Source organism: Centroberyx affinis, unplaced genomic scaffold (assembly GCF_046629955.1).
Source record: "Centroberyx affinis isolate AG114_WGS23_722 - 3 ecotype Tasmania unplaced genomic scaffold, CSIRO-AGI_Caff_v1 ptg000522l_1, whole genome shotgun sequence".
Taxonomy (NCBI): Eukaryota; Metazoa; Chordata; class Actinopteri; order Beryciformes; family Berycidae; genus Centroberyx; species Centroberyx affinis.
In genome coordinates, this window is record NW_027279171.1 from 157,229 (window position 1) to 179,585 (window position 22,357).

Consider the following 22,357-nt stretch of genomic DNA (forward strand, 5'->3'; position numbering starts at 1 on the left):
GGTTTCCACTGGAAACAAATTGTTTTTATTTTGTGATGGGCTTCTGACCGGGGGCCTCTTCTTCACTGCTGAAATCACTTCCAGCTGTTGTTTCCATCTCTGTTCTCAAATGCTGCATTATTTTTTACATTGTACAGCAGAAACAGAACATCTTCATTCAGCGCCCTGTGGGAGATTCCTCTATACTTCCTTCTCCTCTTCCTGATGCACACTCTCACTGGCAGTGAGTTCACCCTTGTCAGACAGGTCCTTATTGGAAACACTTATCTGACAAACTTGTTGGCACAGGTAAACTTTTTGATGACTGGTGAAAATTTACTTGTAATGGAAAGAATCGTGGTGAAGGAAGTCCAAAGGAACAGGAATGACCTGTATTCAACGAGTAGTATTAATTGCTTTTAGCATTTATAATGATGCTGCAATAATTATGCAACTGCAAAGGTTCCACACTTCCCTCTAGGAAGTAAAATACGTCAGAGCCTGTCATAACTAGGTGACAGCTCTTCCCCTCCGTGGAATGCTTAGTATTTTTTTCCAACCACTAGAGGTCGTCACAGCACTTTATGAACACGAAAACTTCCTCTGAGGAGCCACATTTCTCAATCCTTGGCAACGTCTGCTGCTGGCAACTGTCACTGGACTAAAAGACACTTCGGAGCACTGATGTTTCCTCTTCACAGGCCCCTTTTCTTCCACTTTTAAATACTGAATGTACAAAATATTTCTTCCTGATATACAAAATATTTCTTCCTGATATTGTCTCAAAGCATAAGAATCCTTCTCTAACTCATCTGCTTCTCTTTACCTACATCTCCTCTTTTGTGATTGGTATAGGTTTAATAAGGGAAATCAATAAGGCATAATGGCTTTGACCTGAATTCACCTCATCACTATACTTCATGAAAAGAGTAAGAGTCCCTAAAATTGTATACATTCAGTGTATATTAAGAGTGTACAAGTGTAGCCTACAATTATTGTTGCTGATCCTATGGATAATTCTTTGGGTCTCTGGCTCAAAATAGAAGAAGCATATCTTTCATATTAAATTATGGGACAAGTTTAACTTTTATTTTTTTTTTCTGAATGGCCCTTTGTAACTGTTACTAATAGGGAAATCTACCCTAAAACCCTAAAACAGAATTTACATGTGATTGTTTTTTGTCTCAGCTTTAGCATATCTAACGTAAAGTTTTGTTGATCTAACATATGTTTTGTTGAGGGAGGTGAGAAATTCCAATCAAATGTATGATAACCTTTCATTTATTTATTAAACATGAATGATCAAATAAAAGGTTTTATTTTCTATTATTTGTACAAAGCTGCTTTATACAAAAAAAGAATAGAATGACATTTTTACATGGAGTACCTTGAAAATCACAGGCACATCAAGGACAGTTTCAACTACATGGTAGTCATGTTTTAACCTGGATATCCACAGCAGTTTGTTCCCATGGTGACAGCTCTCCTCTCGTCACGTCTGCCCCTGCTAGTGTTACATCATGTGCCGGTCGTAATGCTGCCATGAGCATAACTACCCTCCCTATCTGTAGCATGTCTGTCAATGTACTTGTATTTTCAGGCTTTACTCATTCTAGTATTTGCTACATTTGCATCCGTATAATTAGAAACAAAAACATACAGATAAACAGATAAACTGCTACAAAAACCTTATCTTAAATGCTGGTACATCACTACTTTGAGGAGACCAGTCCTGCAATGTTCTGATGCTCAAGAATCTGGCAGCAATGAAATTTATTATCAAAGTTAATCAGCTTAAACTCTCAAAGCTTTACACAGTTTCTTCTTTATTAGGGTCCCTCTGTCAATAATGCAATTCTACAGTATGTACGTGTGGATATACCTTGTGTTTGTGTTTCAATGAGTACCTTTTGCCTTCACCTCAGTCTGTACACAGTGATCGTGTGTGCGCGTGTGTGTGTGTGCATACATATGTGTGTATGTGACTGTGTGTGTGTGTGTGTGTGTGCGTGCCTCTAGGCCTCCAGGCACGGTTCTTCTAAATGACAATGGAGTGGAGGTGTCTGAAGCACATGATGACATCCAGAGGGACGGGGGGGCTCAGGTGGTTCCCGTCCAGACGCAGGTACCTGAGGGACCAGCAGCGTCAGAAACACAGGCGCTTCACATGCCATTACCATGACTCCTACTTCCTAAATCTCATTTGTTCCTGATCTCATTTCTTTGTTAATATTTTTTTCCTGTCAAAGTTTGCCACCATACCAGTTTCCTTGCTGAGTACCGAGATGTTATGTAATGTGACCTACCTTAATCTGGGCACCAGACTGTGATCGCTGACGTCAGCCTGCAGGCTATATGGGCAGATCTGGGTGCCATTGATACCTGCCAGAGAAACAGACACGCAGTTAGTCACTATCACACACTGCCAAAAATCTTTCTTAATTAAAAAAAAAAGCCATTTATTTAGGTCTAGTCTCAAGATCTTGTTAAAACAAATCTGCTAATGTAGTGAGATAATTTCACTTGTTTATCTTTATTTATATAGCACTTTTCAAAACAAAGTGACAAAATCAAGCCAAAAATCATAGAAAGGCCTTTCGATAAAAGTACGTTTTAAGATGTGATTTAAAAGATAATGCTGACTTTGCCAGCCTAAGCTCCTCAGGCAGGCCGTTCGAGCCGCGGGGCCCTGACAGCAAAAGCCTGGTCACCTTTCGTCTTTAGCCTGGACACAGGAACAGTGAAAAGAGCCAAGCCTGAGCATCTCAGGCTGCGCACAGGCTCAAGAGGGATTAAAAGTTCAGAAAACCTTAAAAGTAATCAACAAAATCTTAAAATCAGTTCTAAAATGGACAAATAACCAGGAAGAGACGCTAACACCTGTGGAGTGGAGAGATCCATCTTATTTCTAGATATCATGACCTGTTCAAGAAAGTTCTTGAGACAAGTTGAAACAAGTTGATTGGAGAAGTGAAAGTCTCACTCTATGGCAGATTATTTTTTCACTTGTTTGAAGTTAGGGTTAGGGTTAGGGATTTATTTATAAGGGTATTTGCATTTGAGCGACTTCATCTCATATTCATATTCTCATATTCTGAAGATGGTGCTAAACCTACTCTCAATGCTGTTGTGATTGAGGTGCAGGTGCTCCAGGTGGCCGTTGAAGAGAGGAACAGAAGCAAGCTGGTTGTGGGACAGCTGCAGGTCCAGCAGAGTGGGTACGTTGAACACAGCCTTAGGAACTCCTTTATCACTCAGCTGGTTGTGGTTCAACCTGATAAACGCCAGGTGACTGAAGCCTTCGAAGTAATTTCTGAACATAGGGGTGACAGTCAGAGAGCGCAATCTTGATATTTGACATCCTGTCAATGTGTAATACGTACGGTGTGAGCGTGCATGTGTTCATCATGCGTGTACATGTGCGTGTTAATATCTTTGTGTGCATTGTACACTTGCCTTGGGATGTCGTCGATACGGTTCTTGTCCAGGAAGAGCTGTATGACGCTACTGGGCACGCCAGCAGGCATCTTTTTCAGGGTGTTGTGGGCCAGGTTGAGCTGCATCAGGTTCTTCAGGCTCTTAAAGGTGTTCTTTCCCAGGTCACTGTCACTCAGCTGAGAGGGAAGACAGGTTCCTTCTGGTTAGAACTGCTGATATCTAAACAGGTGCTCACAACGCAGGCACATCTAAACAGAGAGGTTCACCTGGTTATGGTACAGGTTTAGCAGAGTCAGATGCTCCATCTTGTTGAAGGCACCGGCGGGGATCTTGGAAATATGGTTCCTGTCGAGGCGCAGCTGCTCTAAGCCTGCTGGCAGGTCTGAAGGGACCTCCTTCAGCTTGTTACGGTACATGTAGAGGTACAGCAGCCCTGGGACCTTCTCAAACACCTGCATGAGAGACACAGAGAAACAGCTTTTTGGATAGTTTGAACAATATTAAATATTAGATCAGGTTTTCCTAAAAATAGATTGCATTGGTCTTAGTCCATTGTTTATGTTGTTAATGGTGTTAGTTGTGGTAAAGTACATAAACAGAACCCAACCTTTTTGTCTACTCGTTGGATGCGGTTATTGCCCAGGTTGACCCAGCGGAGGTCAGAGGCGTTGTGGAACGGTTCTGCCGTCACCTCTGAGATGTAGTTGTTCTGCAGGTACAGGTAGTGGATTCTGGATGGGATGACCGGGATCACACGGAGGTTCCGGTTCTCGCAGTTGAGGGCATTTGGGTAGGAAGGGTGGCAGAAACACTCTCGGGGGCAGTCGGGGAAGATGGACGGTGGGCCCAGGATGGGTGGGGGGAAGTCTGTGGGCTCCTGGGGCTCGGGCTGCCCCGGTGCAGGAGTCTGGAGGATAGGGGGCTTCCTGCCGGTGGTGGGGCGCTTGGTGGGCTTCCTTGGCCGAGCTCTCTGGGTGAACACTACCCCCATTAGGAGGAACAGAGCCAATGCGGAGAAGAGTCCCACACCGGCCTTCATGGTCCTAAGATAGGTATCAACAGTTACATACATTAGGTAAAGAAGAAAACATCAAGATACAGCAAAGACATAGCAAAGCAACCTCTCCCCAACACACACACACACACACACACACACACACAAACACCATTACCAACACTCCCGCAGCTAGAGCTGCCCTATCAACACATTTGACAAGACAACCAAGCATTTGTAAAAGTTCTTAAAAACACATCAATCATTAAGAAACTACTACACAAACTCTCCTAATTGAATACATAATATAGGGTATGTGCAATGCTGACATTGAAAACATACTGTAAGCAACAATTTGGGAAGCTGTTTGTTCATTTCTGTTTAACTTTTATTTAGTCCCACTGACATTAAGAATCCTTTTTTCAAGAGAGACCTGGCCAAGAAAGTAGCATCAAGACAAACATAAAAGTTGCAGTCAAACCCCCCTTCCCTTAGACAGTTATGCCTTGACCAGAAAAGCCCACCAACTTTCTTTTGGATCTTAGCCATGAAAACACTGAGCACTGTCAGCCAAAACCCTCAGCAGTCTGTTGTCTCATGCTCTACACAGCAGTTCCTCACTCCTGCTGGATGACGATGCTTTCATATAAACAGGGAGGCTGCCCACCAAGGCTGTAATGTCCTACTGATCTCTAAAGAGAGTAGCTAAGCTACTTGCATGGGAGATAGAGAGAGTCGTCTACTTATCCCTAGCTTTGTTATAATCCCTCTAATCTCTTTCAGAGGCAGAGAGCGAGAGTGCAAGCACAAGAACGAACAAGCAAGAAAGAGTAAGACAGAGTGATTTGATTAATTTGATTTAATTTGAGGGAAGGTGGGGCAGATACTGATACAGGGAAAAAAACATTCATAAGAGAGAGGAAAGGTTTGAGGATAAAGGCTCCATTGTCAGCACTGGTCCAGAGGGAGTGAGCGTGGAGGGGAAAACAGCAGGTCTGGAAGGGTAAGGGCCCTTGACCCCCTGTCTTATTCTATTTTAGCCTATTTTTGTTCTTGTTTTTATTCTCTTAGCTCTTTAATGAACTTCATTTTTCTTTGTCTTTTATTTGAATTTTATCCTTTTCATTTTGTCTTGATGCTTTTAATGTTTTATGTAAAGCACTTTGAATTGCCTTGTTGCTGAAATGTGCTATATAAATAAACTTGCCTTGCCTTGACCCTGAAGAGGCCCAGCGGAAACCAGATTGAATCCCAATGAGACACTGATGGAGCCAATATGTTACCATTTAAACATTGTAATCACACAAATACTGCAGGCATATATACCTCTCCCATTTTCTCTCATTTTCATTCCTTATAAAGTGTTGTGGTGATGTATTTAATGGTATTTAACCCTCGATTTCAAGTTGTTTTGGAATATGTGTGCATGCATAGTGCGTAATTGTTTTTCGTTCGATATTGTAGTGCTTGTTAGTGTTCTAAAGATTTCTGTACACTTTCTGTAAGCCCATTCCAGAGTGGTGTAGATTCGTGAGGTTCTACTTCACTATACTGTATTTTAGTGTATTGATGATATTGTATGCAAATTCATCAAAGACACAGTTTGAACTTGCACCAGAAAATCAATGAGCAGTGGGGAGGTGATTTGAGGCGTATGATTGATAAATGCTGTAAGTATGTGTAGCAGATGTGTGTAATATAGATGAGCTTGGCTCTGTGTGTGTAAAATGGAGTGACCTCCATGCCCTCCTCAGTAGACCAGTCCTTCAAGACAGACCACAGGATGGATGCATTAGTTAGAGTGGACAGACAGACAGCACACACACACATATAATACACACACAGACACATGCACACAAACTCATACACACAGAACTGGAAGAGGATGATGTGCAGATGTTTGACTAACCATCAGGAACAGTTCTGTTGCCATGGAGATAAACCCAGTTGGTTTCCAAGGCTGAGGGACCAGGGAAATACATTTCTGTTTATCTACACTGCATCCCTTCACAAGGAGGGGCTGACTGCATCTCTTAATGCTGATCATACTGTATACAGAGTGTGTGTGTGTGTGTGTGTGTGTGTGTGTGTGTGTTTGCATGCGCTGTGCATTTTACCTCATCAACATAAGCCTACTGCAAATAATCAAAAACCAGCTGTCAAAATACAATATGTTTGAGCACAAATACACCATTAATTTCCAATCGCTTTGCTCCAGTTAGGAAAGCTCCTGGCCAATTTGATAAACATCACATATGAATCACGGGGCAGGAATGAGGCCTAGAGCCGGAACCTGTCCCGCCTGGAAAAACAAATGTGAACTTTTCTCCCAGGCTGATGGTGTTCCCTGGCACTGCCCCTTAGCGTGTGATTTTACTTTTCCCTCTCAGTCATCCAAAGCCTCCCAGCCCCCGGCTCACAGTAACAGCCAGTGTGACCGGCTTTTCATCCCCCTGTGCTGTTGTCATGCCCGGCAGTCTGGCCTGCAACTGGCATCTTACAGTCAGAGAGGGTCGACTCACTGGTTTATGCATCTCAGCACAAGCATACCACTATTTCAGTGGGTCAGTGTGTCTCTGCAGTTAATTTGTGACTGTTCTTTGGCCCACAAACAGTTTTAGTTTTACAGTGATAACTATTACATGAATCCCCCGCTCTCCTCCCACCCTACCCACCCAGAATATATTCTGTGTTGCAGGATTGCCAAACATTTTCTCATGTGGGTGGGGCAATACTGCAGCAACAGGGCAAAAGTTGGAACTACATGTACAGTAACTGTATCTGCACTGAGGGTATTAGCAGAGACACTGTTTTGTCTGACCAAGTTGTTAAAAAAAGATGAGTTGAGAGTACCAGGACCAGGACTCTCCACGCTGCACTGTCTGGCTCCTGTAGACCCCAGGCAGGCAGTCTGTTCTCCAGTCTTACTGCACAGCCAGACTGGTCACTGTCACCACTGATTCTCTGTCCCGATACTACAGCCAGCTGAGCCATGACCGATAATGATTTCCTTTCACATTCTTCACACACTGCATAGTGGGATTTAGAGTTAGAGTTACACCCTCTAAAAATCAGCCTGTTCATCCAGCGATTCACCAGAGCTTGTGTTTTTAAAATATGTACATGCCTGAGATGCTTTCGTGGTTCCAGAACATTTCTCTTCAGTTTTACTTTGGCTGTTGGTCAACTCTGATCTGGGAATATGACCCAGCAGCATTTTTAATGACAAACTACTTAAAATTACTGCTTCATTGCAGAGCATGTAATATGAATTATCACAAAAGCCCTCTTTATTAAACCACAGTGAACTGCATGGAAAGCCTTCAATCTGGAAAACCTCCAACTGCAGAGCTGCTGAAACTAGAACGATGTAGATTCTTCTGCCTCAGCCAAAGTCAGCAACAGGGTTGTTTTCGTAAGCAAAGCTAAAGCTTCGCTCTCTTCATATTCTAACTTTGCTGCAATGCCAACTCACTGATGGAAAAAGAGCAAGGTGAAAAGAAGCGGAGAAAAGCAGCAGAGTAGAGCTGTAAGGCAGCTCCCTGGAGGAGAGAGTACCACTTGGTATGGCACAGGGTTTCTATAGAAACACACAGGCACGACTCAAGTGTGCCTCTGCCAGGATTCTCCTTAGTTCACATACACACACACACATACACACACCCCTCTCTGCCTCTCTCTCTCTCTCTGCCTATCTGTCTCTCTCTCTCTCTCTCTCTCACACACACACACACACACACACACAAGCACACGTCTGCCCAGCCTGTGTTCATATCTTGTTGCTTGTTGTTGAGCATGTCACATCTCAAACGGCCCCCCTGGAAACAACAAATAATGTTTCTTACCTGCCTCTGGTACCTGCCCTCTTTTGTCAAGTCACAAGTTTTGTGTCTTTTCTTCTCTCTGCCTCTCTTACTCTTTTCCTACCCCTCCCTCCCTCTTCCTCTGTTTCTCTCCCTCTCTAACCTCCTCCCATCCATCCCTCCCTCCCTCTCTCTCTCTCTCTCTCTCTCTCTCTCTCTCTCCGTTGGTGGACAAGGCTGCCTGTTGGGTCTGTTCCCTGGCTTCTTTCCCTCTGAAGGTCACAGTGCTTCTTTCTCTCTCCCCCCCCCCCCTTGCCTGGCTCAGGGCCAGTGAGATTTAATCTCAATTCCTGCCTGAAGACCAGGCTCTTTAATGTGTCTGAACGGTGTCACAGTTTGTCCGTATTGTATTCTATCGCAGCATGCATGAGAGTGGAGTGTTTGTCTTGTATGGGCAAAAACATATGAGCGAAAATATATGTTTCTATATGGTGGAGGAGGAGGAGTCTTTGTCAAGTTCTGCCAACTTTGCCCTGCACCTCTGCTGAGGGAAGCCCGGCTCTAATTGCATCTCTCTTCCCACCCACTCTGCTATTGTTTGCACACAGATCCCATCATGTGCTTTTCATTAGCAGCATCTCTCCGCTGACTCTCTGGCATCTTGTCTGTGGTGGTGTTAAATGTCCAGGAGGATTTTTTTGCTTCAGCTTCAGTAAACTCATACAATCTGATGATTGAGGTCCGACTGAGGCATAGGGGTGTTGTGGTGGGTCTCTCAGGAAGTAAGGCTGTATGGCACTGTGATTAGCAAAGTGGGGAGTCTTGTTCAGCCTGTACGTGTGTGTGTGTGTGTGTGTGTGTGTGTGTGTGTGTGTGTGTGTGTGGGTGCATACATGTGTCTGCTTGTATGAGGGGTGGAGGGGATTAAGGGGATGGGGGTTTAGACATATGTTCACTACAGTGCATTCCTGTAGAGTGAGCTGCAGCCGAAGGATAATGAGGCGAACACATGTGGGGAACAGTTTGTCACACAGCCGTTCCTCTTTCTCTCCACCCCCCCCCCCCCCCCCCCCCCCCCCCCCCAACACACACACACACACACACACACACACACTTTCTCCCTTTCCCTTTTTCACAAGTCATTTCATTTTGATTCCTGCTTCCATTTCTCCTGCTCCCCTCCTATCTCTCCCTCACTGCAGCCCCACAGCTGAGCTCAGTCCCCAGGTTTGGGCCTCTCCTCTGGGCCAACACATCTGGTCCAGACTGGTCCCAACCAGGGGAGGAGGGATACTTCAACAAATGGGGCAAAAAACATTTTCCCTTAGTATGTGTGACACTCCTATACACGTCACTTGTGCATTTTTTTCAGGGTGGCTGCTTGTTCTTTCTCATATCCTCCACAGCCTTTCTCTTATATATCTGGGTGGGTTCAGCTCATTCGAGAGTGACTGTGGGAATGCTATTTAATGACCGCCAGCTCCTCTGATCGACTACCGTGACCTCAGTTCTCTGTAAAGTCTTTTTTGGGCTGCCTGCAGGGATGACATCATTGGAAATAGCTTGGTCATTAGGAGAATAGCAGTAGTTCAGGATTTGATGTTTGATCTGTTTGGATTCATGATACAACATCATCAGAAAGTCATTAGAGACAAAGAAAAAAAAAAAAGTTGAAATTAAACGAAGCTCCTCTCTGAGTGAACTGACCTGCCACACATTGTTGGTATCCTGCTACTGTTCTGGCAGACTGGCATTGTCCTGGCAGTAAATATGTGTCTGTCCTGGCCTGTCCCGTAGCTGTAGTGCTGTCTGCACTAACATTGGGACTTCTGCCACTGTTGCCACTGGCAAGAAGATTTCTGTTTGAATGTAATGGCTGCTGCGTCACAGTCACAAGCCTTGTGGAGTGAATTAAAGGGGTTCACTCCATTTGGGAAGATTTTGCTACCTGAAATTCATGAATATCCCAAGAGAAGCTGTCATTCCTACTTGAGAGCTCAATTTCATGGAAGCAAACATGTCCCGACTGTTTAGTTTAATCCAGTTTTATTTTGCTTTTGGTTTGAAACATTAGGAGATACTCGTGTCTTTAAGTAATATAGATGGTATTGCAACCATAGGCTACTCCATGCAGGTGAGAGCTTCTCGCAGGATTTTGAGGTATCTCGTTAATTCAGAAAAACAGAGCAGAATTTTTTTTTCATGAAAACTTTTCTCAGAATTCTGAGATAATTATCTCGTTAATTCAGAAAAACAGGGCAAAATTTTTTTCTCAAGTGAATGCATTACGCTTCCGTACTGTCCTCTCTGCTGGACCTGACAATAACTCCACCTCAGAGGAGGTTCTCCCCGTCTCTCTTGCTAAATACACTCTGATTCACCTGCTTAAGGAAGAATCAGCCAACCTGCTTCAGGAGTCCCAGGCTCCAACCATCCAGGTTGACGTCAAAGCTTCACCAAGCCTTGTGGTTGAAACTGTAAAGGACACAAACGATCTGTCCTGTCTGACCCTGGAAAAAACACTTTCAGCCATCCAACTGATCAAACCTACAGGACCTCAGAGTTCCAGTGCCAAATACAGCCTGTCAACAAAACCAAAGAAGAAGAAGCATGGCTTCTTTTCTTGGCTATCTCACATATTCCGGGGGACGAACAAGAAATCTGCTGACAACATGGCTGCAACAGCAGAGACGCCGCTCCAACAGACCGGCCAGACAGAAGCAGATGAGCCAAAGCCCTGCTTGACTGCCCTCTCACCTGCAGTCCACTTCTGAACTCCTGTCATCTTCCTATCCACTTTACACAATTTAACAACTGAATCATTTTATTTGAATACATTTATTTGCACCCTACTGTTACAGTGTCTTTGTGCATTTCTTCAAAACACACCTATGTTCCTGTAGTTATGGATAACCTGTAGCCTAAAGCAGTGAAAGTGTAATGGAATTAGTAAATATATGTTGGCCATTAACATTTTCTTTACCTCTATTACTGACAATCAATATTTATTCTAAATGTGGCTGTTTTTTCACTGAGTCCGTTTTTAATATACCACTTGTTCTCTGTAAAAAAAAAAAAAAAAAAAACACATAAAATTATTATTATTATGGTAACTAGGGACTACAGGGAACAAGCACCGATAACATTTGTTTTTACATTACATTACACATTTTGTAATCAGGGAATTATTGATGCTACATCAGAATCAAACTGTATTTCACATACAGTATACAGTATATATATCAATTACTGCATCATCTATTTGATACACAGTGGAGAGACAAACCATGCAACAAAGGTCATGAGGAGAAATCCAATGCACAACAAGTCTATCTCTCCTCAGCCCGCTGAGGCACAGAGACACCACGCATAAATCAATCATCCCAATACATAATGACAAAGAAATATTTTATTTATTTTGTATTTCAGCAGCTAACCTTTGTAGATAAATATGTCTGGTTTGGTTTTCCATGGGAAAACCATGTCTAATAGCCTTTTGGGATGTAACTATTAGGCTGCAGCTGTCTGATGTACAGAGGGTCTAGAGAGAGCTGGCTAGGCTTTTGGTGCTCTGTTCTTGGGTCAGGAACCTGTTGATTTTTAGAAAAGTAATCTTTATTGGGCTAAAACCCACAATTACTGTAGGAGATCTTTAAGCAGCAGGCCCTGCTATTACTAGCACATACTGTAGCAGCTGTTTTCCAAACAGAATGAGAGAGCGAGGCAGGCCCAGGCTCTAGCCCAAAATGACTTGGTTTGTATAATAATCTGAAGGCTGTCCAGGAACGGCCTGTTCTGTCATCTACAGCATGATTGGGATGATTCAACTGTTAGGTCCCAAGGAGGAGCGTCTGGGCTTCAGCCAAGACGTTTCCAGAGGAAATGCAGTCTGTGGAGAACAGCCAGCACTGTGCCACAGTGTCCTTACACTTAAAGACAGCTTTCAAATCTATTACGCTAAAATCTGCAGCAACAAAGTGAGATGATACAGCATGTTGTCAGTACTGTGTATACATACCTGAGATCTTCAGGCCGCGCCCTCCTGGCCTTTCCAAACTCTAGCCTGAATCCAAAGCCTTGGAGCATCCTACCTGAGGAGCTTAGGCTGGCACAAGTTAGTCATCTTTTAAATCACTTCATAAAACACAGGCTTTTACGTCATTTTAAAATGTATTTTATTCTCATTATATTTGCGTATTTTATTTTTCTGTGATGCTGATTTTCATTTATGTCTGTCATATTTATTGTTTATCTTGTTGACTTTTATTTACTATTGATTTGTTGTCTATGAAGCGCATTGTAACTTTGTTTTGAAAAGTTCCATACAAATACTTTTTATTGCCCCATAAATCATTTCATGATTATACAGTATAAATGATATTGCTCTTACATGAATCATTCATGTATAACCTTTGTCACTCAGTTATAGCAACGCAAGATGTTTATAGGAATATGACATAAAAGATTGTACTTAACATAAATTTACTGTTGAGCAGATGAAAAGTGAAACAAAGTCTGCACACAGATAGGCTCCCTTCAATGTTTATTTAATATACCAACGATTATAAGTGACATCCACACACTGACAGGCTCCCTTCAGTGTTTATTTAATACAACATTGATAAAGTGCGCAGACTTTGTTTTCACTTTTCATGCTTTCAGCTGTTTGCTACTCCGTCCAGCTCCTGCCTAAGAAAGGACAATGGATGTGCGTATACCAACACAACAGTTCAGCAGATGAGACAGGTTGTTGTTTATCTATGAAGTCAACTAATGGAAAATATTGCTGTCTAGTGAACTAGTGAAATTAGTTTCTGTCAAACAAATGCTAGTGAATTATTTATTATAAAATCATACTTCTGACATATCTAAACAATGTGGACTGATAATATTCTGTTTTCTTTGTCTGGAGTCATCATTTTTAAGAATTTTGACTGTTATAAACAAAAGTCAGGAAAACATTGAACACTGGCAGTAACTGTGGATCCCCAAGGCAGCTGATGAGAGTTGGGAGCATTACTTGAATTCATACTGAGATATAGTACGTATGCTATAAACTGATAATATTCTACTAAAGAGGAAAAAAGAAGAAGAAAAAATCCAAGGCACTTTCCTCTGTATAAAGTTAAAAGGCCTTTCCTATTCTTGGCTATTTCATGTTAAAATGTTAGAAAACGCACTCCCGACTCCCCATATTTCCAATGAGCACCTGCAGTAAACAAGTTTGAAGCCTGCGCAGCGTTCCTCATCTGATCGCCAATATAAAGTAAATACGACTTTAAGGAAATCAGTAGTGAGAAGCCTGTTGGACAGAGCATTTCCAAATGAGTGTGGGATAATGGTCATGTGTCTTCAGTCTGCCAAATCCCATCCATCAGGCCTTGAATCAAACAGCATCAGACCCACACAGGCCTTGACTCACACACTGTACACGCATCTGCTTCAGCTGCATTTGGTCAGTTTAATCTGTGGGACAAAAGTAAGACAAAAGAAAAGCACATGCTCTGTTACACTTTTCAATAAGCTTTTCAATAAAGATACCCAAAAAGAGTACTGCTACCCATGTGGTTTGGAAATAAAATCTGATCTGGCATCAGGTGCCCAACCCCTGAATCAAAATTTCCCATTTTCAACGTCTAACTTGAGGTAAAATCTGCCCTGCAAAGGTAAACAGCAGTAACTATTTTTTGTCTTTTTCAAAGGTCAAACGTCATGATAGTTTGGATTTCATTTTAACAAAATTAGGTGCTACTAAACAATTTACATCATCCACTTCTGTACCAAAAATACTCAGGACAGGACATAATGAAGATGAAGTTACTGTAATGAAGTCTTGCTGTTATGTAGTTGCTAACCCTTTAGGTCTTTCTCTTAAAGCTTCCTCTTTGCATTGTTTTGATTATTATCATTCTGTGAATTGTATCAGTGTTTTATAATAAAAGGCCCAAGCAATCTTTGCCAAGGAATGATTGTTTTGACCAAGGTTAGCAATTAATTCCCAGTGAATCAGTATGTCTGTACAGTATAGGTGCTCTGCTTCTCATCATCTCCTCTCATCTCATGCAGATACTAATTTGCAGAAGGGAAGGAAGGCAGATGCCTCTCTATCACTGTTCAGTCAGACAGATGGATTCTATTGGACACAGACATTGCATTTGCTTAGCTTGTATGCTTGTCTTAGTATGATTTTCTGTGGTTGTGTGTGTGTGTGTGTGTGTGTGTGTGTGTGTGTGTGTGTGTGTGTGTGTGTACTGTGTGTTGGATAGCCCACATGTGTTTCACATATGAGGCCCTGCGCCAGGACTCAGTTAAATATGGAATGTCTGATATACTGTAGAGTCCACAGGTTGCCGAACTCACCTCTCACACGCAATCCACACAGTTACAGTTCACACATGCAACCTTTGACCTGAACCCCACACCTCTCACCTCCACCCACCTGCTCCCAGCCTTCTATTGTCCCACACCCCCGGCTCTCTTCATGTTCAGTCAATAAGTAATGAAAATGTCATCTGGGTATGGAACAGGAAAACCACAACTACTCACTCTGACTTACAGAATTAACAGCTGCTGTAACATGGCGCTGAAAACATTAGGCAGCGGTGCAGAGTGAAGGGATGTGAGATAATCTCAGGAAACAGTGTAATAAACAGTCCTTTTGGATATTATGACTAAGCCTACACACTCTTTAGGAATCGTAAGGAGGAATACAAACAGACTGATTGAATGTAGAGGGGACGGGATAGATTAGGCATTAGTTCCAAAAATGTATTTGTTAATAAATTTGTCAATTTATTGGCCAAAGCGATTAAGCGTTTATTCCCACTGTACTTCCAAGGTTCATAACTGTAAACATAAACATCATTTCTGAAGCTCTTTGTTTGAAAATTGATTGCTGCCATCATTCAAGAAACATCCCTCTTTTAGTTATTTCAATACTGCTAGGAGTTGAGTTGAGCAATGACAGCGGTAATTTACACTGAACATGTCACCTCAAAATGAAAAGATGTTACTGTACTGTATGTTGATGGAGTAACTCTGTTTCAACAATAAATGACAGGCGATTCAACATCTGTGTGTGTGTGTGTGTGTGTGTGTGTGTGTGTGTGTGTGTGTGTGTGTGTAATGAAAGGGTTGGAGGTCTCAGGCTTGCTTGTAAACAGGCCTGTAAAGCATCTCACAGCCCCCTCAGCCATCTTGCCAAAACCGCAAGTACCATGCATGTCTGTGAGTTAGAACCGACCCAGCAACAAACAGGCTTTTCAGACAGCTGGGAGGTCGGAACCACATTGGAAATAAGACTTGATCCACGTCCACAGTATGGCCAGTGGGCACTGATAGAGATTTCAAACGACAAAGAAATATGCACACATTAAGATGTAGATGATAGGTTGATGGGAACACATACCCCATTCCCATTATTATTCCAGTAAGTATGGCAATTTCTAACTCCTTGTTTTCAGACATGACATTGTATGGCATTTATTTTTGTAGTGTATTGACAAATAAATGTGCCATATAACACCTAATGGTTGATCAGATTTGTGGCCATCATTTCTTACTGATTGTTCAAATGGTTCAAAACTCAAATTATATGCTTACTAAGACTGACACCACCTTTGACAATCTAATTTTCTTTATTTTCATCAACTGTCTATAGAAACCTATAGAAAACATTTCTGTATCCCATTTCACAATGTAAAAAATGCAGACATGCAATGAAAAATACAGTTAATGCTGATAATAGAGTAAAAATTGAGTAAATAATAAAGATTAACACACAACAAAATGAATACAGTTAACATACAATTAGACAGCATGTATCCATTATCCTATCCTAAGCTGTAAAGTGTGGGGTCTGCAATTGACACTTATTGATAGAGCCATGGAACCAACGACCTGTGACAAACACAATGAGATGAGCACAATATGGGAGAAGTGCCTGTGTAAATGCAAGTGTAAGTTTAAGGTATTTATTAAAGGAAAGTGATTTTACGAAGCAGTTAAGGCACTGATACATCTAGCATTTGAATTTCTGAAGCTCACCCAAGAAAATATGACAATATTCTCCCAACTCATTATGTCTCGCAGCCACTGGAAAACTTGATCTGACCTCCAAGACTTGCAGTCAGTCTGACATCAGTGTAGGGACAGAAAACACACAAACATTACGGTACAGGCCCTAACTGGGCTTTTAGGTAACCTAAAATCTCAAAGTATGCATACTGGTGCCTATATCATATTTTTTAGCTTGAGGAAAAAACAGGGCTGTTCGATTCCAGAAATTTTGGAATCTAGTCAGCTATAGTTAACAGCTAGGCAGCTATAGTTAACTAACAAGCAAATTTGCCTTCTATGACACAAGCTAACGTTAATGATAACAGTAGCTTTATAACATTAGTTTTATGAAAACCTATCACTCCTTCTAGGTACAAAACATGACCCTAGGTTTGCAACTAAGTTAAATAGCTAGAATATTAACATGAAAATGTCCTCGCCAAGCAAGTAAAACAACTCTGCTAATGAGCACCTATTTGCTTTTAAGAAGAACAGTCACAGTGGAAACATGCATGGTTATCTCCCTGTTTGCATCAGCTGACCCAGTGACTCAGCAAATCCATCTCACCAACTGTTTTTGTGGGAAGATCAGAAGAACCAGTCAGGAACCTCCAGAGCCAAGAACCATGTGGGGACATTAATGGTTCTGTGTGTAATGGTGCCTCTAGCCACTGCACAGAACCACTGAAGAGCCAGATTATCTACCGGCTCAAACAAATTAGTTGACACTGTGTTAACTTTTAATCTGAGATTCAAAGAATATAGCACAACAGACTTTTAGTGTTGGGATATTTTTGTATCGGAGACAAGATGTGTCAATGATAATCCAAATGATAGATAAATGCACCAGACTATGTTACACTGATGGTGAGTGTTTGTCTGTGGGCAGTAGCATGTGATATGTGAGGCTCTGCATGTTGGTGTTATGACACCACAGGGAGACTCATAGCAGATTGTTTTGACTGGTGGTTTCCAAGGTAGAGTTTAGTTTAGAGGAGAGGAATGGCTAGAGTTATGATGACTCTACCAGCCAGAGCTATATTCTGTCTTTAAATGGACCTGCAAAGACAATCCCCCAGACTGTATTTATGACTATTTATGAATAAAGTCTAAAATAGGTGGAACTAGAATACCACTAATTGAAAGAATTTCAAAAGTCCACATCTTTTGAAAATTATGATCTCATTACCCAAAGTTTAAAACCAGACACGCAGGACTCGACTGTACCAAACAATATACAGCCTGGAGCTGCTCTTCTGACAATGACTGGCAATCTATCAGTTCCAACATACCATCGCTGTCCCTTTTCTTTTCTTCTTTCCCACTTCCACTTTGCATTTTTCCACTTCCTTTAGCTTCTTGGCTGAACAAGTCCGTGAGTCTGGAGGTAGTGATGGAAAGGATATTAGCAAAATTATCTACAATTAGGGGAATGACCATCTGTCTATCTATCGATCTATCTGTCTATCTATCTATCTAAAATTCAGTAGTATTTCCCTTTAAAATATCTTGATTGCTAATTTGTCAGTGCTCAGTGCTTCAGATTTGATTGATTTTGCTCTTTCTGTCTTTATTATTCTGAGAATGAGGCATGCAGCACAGGCCTACAGGTTAAAGTGGGTGAGGAGGATGACAGAGTGCAGTGAAGAGACAGAAAATGGTATCTATGGCGACAAGTAGAGCGAACAGGGCAGGCATCTGTGAGTCTGACATTGCAAAGAGCTTTAGATAGCATGATGCACTGTAGCAGATGTACTGTTTTGATTGGGTTGCCAGCTTCTGACCAGCACCATGGAACCAGTGAGCTTTTTTCCTTCAGCTTCTCTCCATCCCCCATGACTTCATAGCTATTAGACTGCAGGCAAGTCGCCACTGGCACAACCTTACACTGACTATTATGGTTAATATTTGCTGCTCAATGGGACTCTCTGTGACTGACTCCTGCCTCTGGTAAAAGTGGGTCTTGACCCAGACATAGCACGAGGCTGATCTGATCATGACACACACACAAACACACACACACGCACACATGCACACACACACATACACACACACACACACACACACACAAACACTCACAGAATTTATAAGACATGTTGTCACCTGGAAAATATGGTAGTGGTTTTAGTAATGGTACATGATACTCACACACACACACGCACACACACACGCGCACACACACACACACACACACACACACACACACACACACACACACACACACACACACACACACACACACACACACACACAGTAAGTAAGTGAGTAGTTATCTCTGATTAATGATTAAAGAGGTGCAGAGGTTTGTCCTTTTGAATAGGAATAATAACAGGAGCATAACTAAGAACCTTTACTCAAGTATACTTGTCTAGTTTTGAGGTTCTTCCATTTTAGGAAACCTATATAAGCATATACCCATATTTTACTGCACTGCATTTATCTAACACCTATTGTTACTACTTTATACAAAATGCTCAGTTCATAAAAATTATGTTCTTTTTGGTGTCCAGCAACCAGCTAATAAAGGAGGCAGTCAGAGCAAGCCTAACTGGAGCACCAACAAATTTGGTTTAATCTACAGCATTAAAAAAACAGTGTTCTAAACCCAGAAAGTGATGGCAATTAACCTGCAACCATCTAAACTGAGTCAAAATTGTCATATCGCTAGTTACAGTTACAGTTACAGTTACAGTTACAGTTACAGACCAAAGACCAACAGTCCTTGGTAAGTCAAATATGATGCTTGGAAACACCAGCAAAATGAATATTTTGAAACACCTGTCAGATATTCAGATAAAACAAGACTAGGTCAAAACCTAGTATATGGCTGGACCGTGTATGGATGTGCCACGTGCCACGGCCAACCAATAGTGTAACTAACTCCGCTGTAGACTGCTAATACAGAATAATAGTCCATACATCCATACTGATCTCTGTTCCAGCACGTCCCGTCTCCTCTCTCCGCCGCTGTCGTCTCCACCGCGCCCATGACCCGCATCGATCCTCCTGATCCAAGCGCCAGGCACTCTGCTACCCATTGGTGCCGAAAACGCTGTTTGCTGGACACCCTCGGCGTGATGAAACCTCCATGCTTGTCTGTCTCTCTCTCCCCCGACAGAACAGACAACAACAGTCAGTGACAGACATTCGCATTTGTAGGGCTGTTGCGGTCCAGCCAAACATACTCAGAGGTATCTGTAAACTGTAGTGTGTGTTATATCCAGCTAAACTTACAATGCACAACATTCAGCATTCTTGTGATGTGAACAACAAGTACTGATCAGGCTTAGCTCTGTTGCAATCCACACTTGACCAGATTTTTTATTTTCAAAACTGATCCTGTGGGATAAATTGAAAACCACAGCCTGCATTAGTGCCTAACCCACAAAAAAAGAAAATATTTGAAACAGAATAAAAGGAAAACATTGTTTTTCCATTGAAACTTAACCAACTATTCCTGTATTCTCATTGTAAGAAATTTAACTATTTGAAATCTTGTCTTGTGGCTATTAAAAGCGCCTCATGAGCATCAAAGCTGAGGCGTAGTTTCATCATCCTCTACACCTTTAACCTCCTCTTGAATGCTTGTGAAAATTAGGTTGGAAGTGACTTTGGTAGGCAGTATCACACTAATAGAGGACTGAGTGAAAGCACAATATACTGTATGTCAAAGTGTCCCAACACACACCAATCTTGAAAATGTTGAATAAGTTCAAAAAATGTCTGGTGCCCACCATTAGACTAGAGTTCATTTGATGCAAGATGGATTGAGGGAAAACTTGCATGTTTGAATAAGTATATTTCCTCTACTTTTATATTTGTGTCAGAGAATTAACAAATTCATAAACAGGATTCAATAACCATTGCATAATAATGTCAAGTCAAGGCTTCATCACAAGCATGTCCCAGAGGGCTTTACATGCCATATATCCATGTCCTATACCATACTACATCATACACACTCACATTCACGCCTATGGGCAATTTAGAGTCTCCAATTCACCTGACCTGCATGTCTTTGGATTGTGATAAGAAACCCACACAAACACGGGGAGAACCTGTAAACTCCACACAGAAAGGACCAGGGCCGAGATTTGAATCTAAGACCTTCTTGCTGTGAGGAGACAGCTAACCACCGAGCCACCACACTGCACGTAATGATGATTACTTATGAATTTCTGTCCATTGAAACCCCCACCACCCTCCAACAGTTAACCATAAGGATGATTTATGACCCTAAACCCACCAAACCATGGGTGTAGCCACATGACATGCAGTATAGGTCACAAGAAAAGCCACAGATCACTTGGCCAGGCTATAACTCGACTAGGCTTTCAAACCAGATGGCCACTGGGGATGTTAACCATTTGCCATTATATGAATTATTTATTTATTTAATATGAATATTTCACTTTTTTCAGCAGTTTGGGGCAGTAACAAAGACTTGCCGAACAGAACTGGGCTTGGGCTGGATTCAGTGACAAGGGGATTCCCCATTCCTGTGCAATGGCCTTCTCAAACACTCTGTGGTTCCCTTTTCCAACCACGCAGAGAAGCTGCCTGTCAGTCATTCCTTTGTGTATAGCCATTTCATGTTCATAATACATTGCCAATAATAGCGTCAGCCAAATTCCTAAAATATAAAAAATGTAAATGCAGATGTAGGTTGTAAGGATGTGATGTTGAGTGATAGTCAATGAGGGAGGAGGGAGAAGTAAAGACTTTTTTCTGACTGTCAAATTGCATAAGAATTGTCCCATGTGTATACAGCATGTGTGGGGAAGATTTATTCATTCTGATACTCAACCCAGTCAGTCTGTGATTGCTTATACCAAAGGTAGTGTGCATACTCAACACCAGCATTTGCTGGTGTTGAGTACAGTAATGCCAATTTTATCAAAACATTTAAAAAACAACATCAGCAGCAGAGGCATAAAACTGCTTAGTCCGAATCATTTAATACAGAATTTGACACAGTGGATCATGTAATTTTAATTGACAGCCTTAGGCACTGCATAGTTATCTCTGACTCTGCAATGAGTTGGCGCATATCCTGTCTCTCAAATTGAACCTACTCTGTTATAATAGGCAATTCATCATCTTCCTCAGCAAACATCACCTGTGAGGTCCCTCAGGGTTCAATTCTAGGCCCCATCCTTTTCTCTGTCTACATGCTCCCACTTAGCAACGTCATTTGTAAAATTAATGTCTCTTTCACTTGCTAAACAAATGATATCCAGTTATACCTCCTGTTATACCATGGTCTGGGTGAATACTCGATTCTGATTGACTGCAGGGTGTCCATTAATTCCTGATAATGGATACCTACTAAGTAGTTCCAGTGAAACTGTCTGTTCACTGTTCTAAATTAATGCGCTGGCTACGTAGTATCAGCCTGTATCTAAAATGAGTAACTATAGCAACAGGGACGCAGTCAAAGCCTCCGTTTACAATTTGTATGTTCGTGAAAATCTTGATATTGATTTGGGGACAATGACATGGCTGGATAGCTAGCTAGTCTTGTTGTTAAACATACTGTCAAATTATATTTACTGTCTGTCAACCGTACGCAATGTTATTGACTTGAATGTTGCTAGCATAACGTTAGCTTTCTGGCTCATAGCTGAGCCAAAGGGTTCTATGAGCTGAGTGGACTAGAAATATCTCCCGTTGCCAAGTCGTATCGAAGGTTCGTCCTATTTACTGGAGTAGTGAACAACGTTTCCATGGCATAAGAACCTTATGGGATGGTAATGATTGTTCCAGGTATTAGTCAAACCCTCAGGTGTTACCAGGGAAACTGAGTTATGGCTTGTGAAAAACTTTAGATTTTGATTACAAAACGCATGAAATATAAATTAATGGTCTTAATTTTTTTTTCATGTCTCAGATCTTATGCCGACTCAATGGTAACAAATCTACCCCCTTCCCATAGCTCCAGAAATCTTATTCTAAAGGATCTTGGTTGCCTATTTTCCAGCACAAAGCCATTAGCAAGGAACGTAGGGAGACATTTTTTAAAGTGACATTTACATATTGGCAAAGTATATAGTTTGTTTTTTGGAATAACACAAGTTTCATAACA

General features: G+C 41.7%; 1 protein-coding gene across 1 annotated transcript; it reads right to left on the reverse strand.

The window, feature by feature from the left end:
- Positions 1-1,278: 1,278 nt before the first annotated feature.
- prelp (proline/arginine-rich end leucine-rich repeat protein) lies at positions 1,279-8,338 on the reverse strand. Its single transcript, XM_071517820.1, has 7 exons — positions 8,257-8,338; positions 4,025-4,460; positions 3,684-3,869; positions 3,436-3,593; positions 3,096-3,292; positions 2,286-2,361; positions 1,279-2,108 (listed from the first exon to the last, which is right to left on the reverse strand). Exons 2-7 carry the CDS (start codon positions 4,454-4,456, stop codon positions 2,018-2,020), a joined length of 1,140 nt encoding a protein of 379 aa, XP_071373921.1. The 5' UTR covers positions 4,457-4,460; positions 8,257-8,338; the 3' UTR covers positions 1,279-2,017.
- Between the last annotated feature and the right edge of the window lie 14,019 nt (positions 8,339-22,357).